The sequence below is a fragment of the Hordeum vulgare genome, chromosome 7H (genome assembly GCF_904849725.1).
Source record: "Hordeum vulgare subsp. vulgare chromosome 7H, MorexV3_pseudomolecules_assembly, whole genome shotgun sequence".
Lineage (NCBI taxonomy): Eukaryota > Viridiplantae > Streptophyta > Magnoliopsida > Poales > Poaceae > Hordeum > Hordeum vulgare.
In genome coordinates, this window is record NC_058524.1 from 618,586,318 (window position 1) to 618,592,317 (window position 6,000).

At 37.0% G+C, this 6,000-nt stretch overlaps 1 protein-coding gene across 1 annotated transcript; it reads right to left on the bottom strand.

The window, feature by feature from the left end:
* Nucleotides 1–471: 471 nt before the first annotated feature.
* On the bottom strand, nt 472–1,105 carry LOC123413454. Its single transcript, XM_045106393.1, has 2 exons — nt 983–1,105; nt 472–844 (listed from the first exon to the last, which is right to left on the bottom strand). Exons 1-2 carry the CDS (start codon nt 1,074–1,076, stop codon nt 618–620), a joined length of 321 nt encoding a protein of 106 aa, XP_044962328.1. The 5' UTR covers nt 1,077–1,105; the 3' UTR covers nt 472–617.
* Between the last annotated feature and the right edge of the window lie 4,895 nt (nt 1,106–6,000).

Consider the following 6,000-nt stretch of genomic DNA (forward strand, 5'->3'; position numbering starts at 1 on the left):
AGTGGAGAATGAGGGCACGTACTATTAAATGATCACGTAAAATATATCCTGACCTATACTCGCATTTTAAGTTTTCAACACGACCGTGTATAAATCTTCAACGGTTCTGAATGAGATAGATGCTTGTGTCTTATTTTTGTATTGGACAATGTTAAAATATAATTTACTGCTAGTACTAAAATTCACTTCTAAAATATATATCTACATAATATTCTTGGACGTACCAGAGACATGTGATGTCCACATGATCAAATGTTTTACGTCTTTGCAAAATTTCATCTAAAAATAACATTGGACGAGCCCTCAACAAAAGGAAAAAAAATCACTGGTCAATCTTTTGTGCATTTTTTGAGTAAATGATTTTTTTTGGTGAGATCCCTCGAACATTATTTGTGGAAGAAATTTTGTTGCAAGACTGTAAAACATTTGATCATGTATGATTTCTCAAAATTTCAGAAACTTTGGATCACCTTTAATATTGTTTTTCCCCCTTGGGTGTAGTACACCCGAGAGTAGAAAATTTATTCTCATATGGTATCTAGTGTCCATGGGGAACCTCTCAAAAAAAAAAATTGCTCTAAAAAAAAAAAGTACTAGTACTAGTAGATCTAGTATCATCATGGAGCAGCTTCGTTTGTGGCACCAGCAGGCCCAACATCCTTGGCCGGCAGCCGCTCCTTCCTGCCGCCGGCAGGCGGCGCGCAGCAGCACTTGTTGTCGGCAGGCACATTCCGGTGGCCTTGGCAGGTGGCCTTGCCGGAAGGGCCGACCAGCACCGCGCACAGGCGGGAGCACGCCAATCCTCCCTGGTTGCTGAAGCAGTTTGGGTACGGGCTGCACGACTCTGCATGTACGTAGGCAACATTGCTTCAACATTAGCTTTCAGGTTGGCGCGGAAAGACATGGAATTCTCTGCCTACAATGTGTAGTGCAATTGCAATACTATGTTAAATAATGATAGAAAAGGAGGACTTTGACTAACGCTGTGCGTCAGAGGACATGAGGAGGGTGGCCATGACGGCGAGGGCGGCGGCCAAGCAGATGATCCTCGCGTTGGTCGTCTTCATGGCTGCCATGATCGCCGGTATCTTCTTCTTATTCTTCTTTTTCTTCTTCTTCTTCGCTTGTTCTACGGATCGGCAATGCAATGTGTTTGTGCCATTCTGTTTTCCTGCTACTGTTTATATAGAGGAAGATATCTACACTACACATATGGTCAACGTGCCCTTTACATACCTACGTATGGCATAAATGCAAACGATGAATTTGGAAAGAAATGACCATCTTCTCTGGAATGTGAAATAATGGATGACCAAATATTGAAAACATTTACTGGGAACTAAATGATCATTTTTTAGCAAGACGACTTCCTCCATGGGCTTCAGCCTTTGGATCCTCAAGCCCCGATTACTGACCGGCCCATGAGATAGAATAAGGAGCCAAGTGCTAGTTACCTAAGAAATTTACAGGATATCATTGGGCGTGTTTTTTCGTCCAAGCTTCTTGTAAACAACAGTTTTTTTATGAATATGCGATCTGTTGGAGTTGCTCTAAGATCACCATATGATGACGTATTATGGTCTTAACTGATTAAAATAATACCAAGTAGACTGGCCCCACTGCAATACATTTGGCGTGAAGCATGTGAGTCCCGCTTCGGTACAACGTCCCTCGCTAAACTTACAAAAAGTAAATATACCTTCGACACATCCACTTCTGTATATATGGTCGCTCATCAACCGGAACGTATACGACGCATGGGGAGCAAAATAGATGACGCCACACACAGGTCGCCTGACTGGGTCGGCCCATATCCACCAGACATACTTTTTTTTTCATTTTTTAAAAATTAAAAAAACCTCGCGCGTAGTGGGATTCGAACTCCTGCCCTGTAGGTTTAGTTGACGCAGACCAACAAAAAGGTATACCTTACCACCTATACCCACTTTCTTCCTTTTTGCTTCTTGTGTGCTAATTAACGATAATAAAAGCAGTGGATTCCCTTGTTTCTGTTTAGCCGGTTTTTATTCAGGTTTTTTCGCTTCTATTTTTTCTTTTTTCTTTTTTGTCTTAATTTGGAAGCATTTTCTGAACACTTTCCAATTTTCATGAACTTCTTCAATTTTGTGAAAATTTTCGAATCTACGAACAATTTTCATGAATCTTTTAGACACGGCCTGTTTTTTGAATGCATGGACTTTTAGCTCGTGAAACTTTTTTCAGATTCCTGATTTTTTTTCAATTCTTGAACTTTTAAAAATTCTTGAACTTTACGCAAATTATTAATTTTTTAGCCATAAACTTTTTGCCAAAATTGTGATTTTTTTTAGATTCACTGACTATTTTCAAATGTATGGACCTTTAGCTCGTGAGTATTTTTTTCCTTTATTTTATAAATTTTTTGCAGTTTCCATGATTTTTCCCAAATTCATGTACCTTTTGGAAACCCACAAACATTTTTCAAATTTGTTAGTTTATTAGCCAGGGACATTTTCTCGACATCCTTGGAATGCGCCCAAATTTTTTCATGGTGTGGTACAACCAATTCATGGCATAATGTCTGTTTGGGTTTTCGACAATATTTGCATTTTCTGAAATTTTCTCGATGAAGAAAGACCGGTGTTGAAAATCGTTCAAACCAGGCATGGATGGGTACCATGGGCATGCCCACCTGATGCCAAAAGTTGTACTCATTTCAGGCATGTACTAAAATAGATCACGCTCAATGGAGGATGTTCGGATAGGGCAGAAGAGTCCATCTTAGATCACTTTTTTACATTCGTCAAATGGAATCAATTTTTTCTATGGCCTTGTATGACCGATTCAAGGCACCATGTCAAGTTGTTCTGGTTTCGGCAAATTTTCCATTTTCGTTACTTTTCTCGGTAAGAAGGCCAGTAATTCGTCGAACATGTCGCAATTTGCATACGGGTGTAGGAAATCACTAAAATCTGACATGGATGCCTACCATGGACTTGCCCACCTACCTGCATAAGCTCGGGTCATTTGAAACATTTCCAAAAATACGTCATATTCAACTGAGGGTGTTCAAATAGGCTAGTAAGCTTCGTTTGTAGCACGTTGTGTTTCTCTACATGCTTGAAATGCCCGAATTTTTAAGCATGGCTTTCCAAGACTAGTTCAAGACATGATGCCTATTTATTTTGCCTTTTGACTAATTTTGTATTTTCTGTAGTTTTCTTGGTAAAAATGGTCGATAAATGGTTGAACGTAACACAACGTGCATACGGTGTTTGAATTTGTTTTAAACCAAACATGGGTGGATACTATGGTCCTTCCCACCCGGTAAAAATTTGGAGAAATTGCATGCATGTCCAGAAATGGAAAATGTTGAGTGGAGGGTGCTTGGATAGGGCAGGAGGGTCCATCTCAGAGAACTTATTTTTGACATCCATCAAATGGCCCCGATTTTTCCATGACGTCGTATGATCAATTCAAAGGCACAATTCCAAGTTCTTTTTCTTTTTGGTAAATTTTGTATTTCTACCCTAATAAATATCCGGACGTGACACAACTTTTATACGGGGTCGCAAGTTGTTTAAACCTAGCAAAGATGCCTCATATGGTCGTTCTTCCAAAATGCCCGGTCATTTATTTATAGTGCAAAAAAACACCAATTGACAGGAGTGAATCAGACTAGGCCAAACGGGCGCATCCGTGAACATGTAGTTTTTTGTAATTTGAATTCTTGTGTTGTTTGCAATTCCCATCATTACCAATCAATATGAACATCTTCTCATGTCGTAACCATATCTTAAAATTAGTCAACAAATTAGGAATTACAAATTATGTATGATTTTTTAACAAATCTGAACTTTTTTACAGAAGTACCTACGAAATTCCCAACAATTGATGAAAATTACGAATACAAATTGCCAACCATGTAGCATTTTTACATTTATCTACTTTCTAATAAAAACAAACATTACTTTAAATTATGAACAAAACATTCTAAAACGGGAACATATATTGGAAATCGATAACATTTTCTAAAATTGTAGACAATATTTGATGACAAGAACATTTTTTCTATTCCAAACAATATTTCAAACTTTTGAACAGGTTTCAGAAAGATAAATAAAGTTTAGAATTAGAACAGTGAATTATTTGAAAAAAGAGAATAAATAGAAAATAGAAAGAAAGCTTAATCTATTGGCTAATTAGGGGACAGCATCGCTCCCGTCAGGGACCTGTTAGGCCCGCCTAGCATTCTTTTTCTATTTCTTTCTCTATATTCTTTTTCCCTGTACCCGTTTCCTCTTCTTTTTTCTGTTGCATTTTCATTTTTTTGTCTATTCCTTTCTTTTCCCTTTTTAAATTTTATTTTTATTTTCAAAAATTGTTCTTAAATTTCTAAAAAATGGCACATCTTCAAATTATTTCATTTTTTAAAATGTTACTGTTTTGCATAGAATATTCGAAAAAGTTAAGATCGAGGGTGGTATAAACAAAATTCGAAAATAAAAATAAAATTATACTTTCAATTTGTTTGGCTTTTTTCATAGAATGTTCGAAAATTCAGAAAATTTAGAATTCGAAATCTCAGAAAATGTTTGCATTTTTAAGAATGTGTTCAGAAATACGTACAATTAAGTAATTTAAAAAAACAATTACGAACTCATCAGAAATTCAAAAAGTATTCATGTTTTGAACATAAATCGCAGTTCAAAAAATATTCAACGAATTTCAAAAAATGCTCTCTTTTTTCAGAAAAAAATCATGATTTTGAAAAAAACGCGTTTTCAGTTTTTTTTCTGTTTTTCAAAAGATTTTTCACGTTATTTATTTACTTTTTGTGATGTTGAGAAATATTCATGTTTTCAATTGTGTTCCTCTTTTTTGAAAAATGATTTGTGATCCCAATTTTTTTTTGCATTTTCAAAACAATTAAAAAGTGTTCGGAACTTGGAAAACATTTCATAAATAATTGTTTAGATTCGGATCCGCAACTAGTTCTTATAAATTCTCGCAGCTGATTAGTCACTTGGACTTGTTGGCTCCACTAGATTTCAACTCACTTTAACATGCGATGTTTTACTTCACACCAACGAGACTCTACGTAATGAGCCGGCCCAGATGGTAAGGCCATGCTCGTGTATTAAAAAAAAAAAGATCATCCTGCCCTTTACGATTAAGGAGTATGGAGATATATCTGCTCTTGATGTGTTTAGCAGGGTTGTACTGGGTGGTAATAATGTTTTATGGGAGCAGGGTGAAACTAATGCACCCAAAAAAAGGGCATCTGAGCAGCAAGGTCGAAAAAAGAATAGAACCAGAATGTCTTTTTCTCAGGTTAATAGGATGGATTCCTAACTACTAGTCCAGTGGACATTAAAATAAGTAATTGACGGGCATATTTAGTTCAGAGACAACATCAACTTACGATCCAAGGTCAAAGCTGTTTTATGTTCTACTAAGATCTCTATATAAAAGAATAATATCAGGCCGGGCAAGATTGCGCTCCATTATAGGGCAAGATGAGTTGAAAGTTGAAAGCATATTTACCACACCGAGAATGTAAAAGCATGAAACGCACCCAGACCTCATATATATAAAGCTACACCGGTCGTAAGGAAATAAAATCAATGGTACTTTTACGAGATCTTAGGCTGTAAGGCTTTTGTTTTTGTAGAGGGGTTTTGGGGAGAATCTTTATAGTTGATGATTGATATCTTGTCCCCATGAGAAACCGTTAGAACATTTTTACGAATGATACGACGTATCCAGCAAATTCAGAATTTCAGGCATTCAAGCGCAAAACAGTATTTGTTTTCTTCTGAATTTCATGGTTCCAGACCACACGCAGAAAACACGATCATAACAGTCTCGGCAGCAGATAACACATCTCTCTCGAGCAAGCAACACTATCACCACCGAAACGTGTGCTAGTTCAGAAGAAACAAAGATATCACTACTATCACTATCATCATCATGGAGCAGGTGGCAGCAGCGTCCGAGGTCCGAAGAGGCGCGCTCGTC

What these genes read in the sequence shown, in the direction of transcription:
- LOC123413454 (XM_045106393.1), bottom strand. Translation starts at nt 1,076, where the DNA reads ATGGCAGCCATGAAGACGACCAACGCGAGGATCATCTGCTTGGCCGCC. An exon ending in CATGTCCTCTGACGCACAGC is followed by an intron (nt 845 to 982) that starts GTTAGTCAAAGT and finishes ACGTACATGCAG; the next exon opens with AGTCGTGCAGCCCGTACCCA.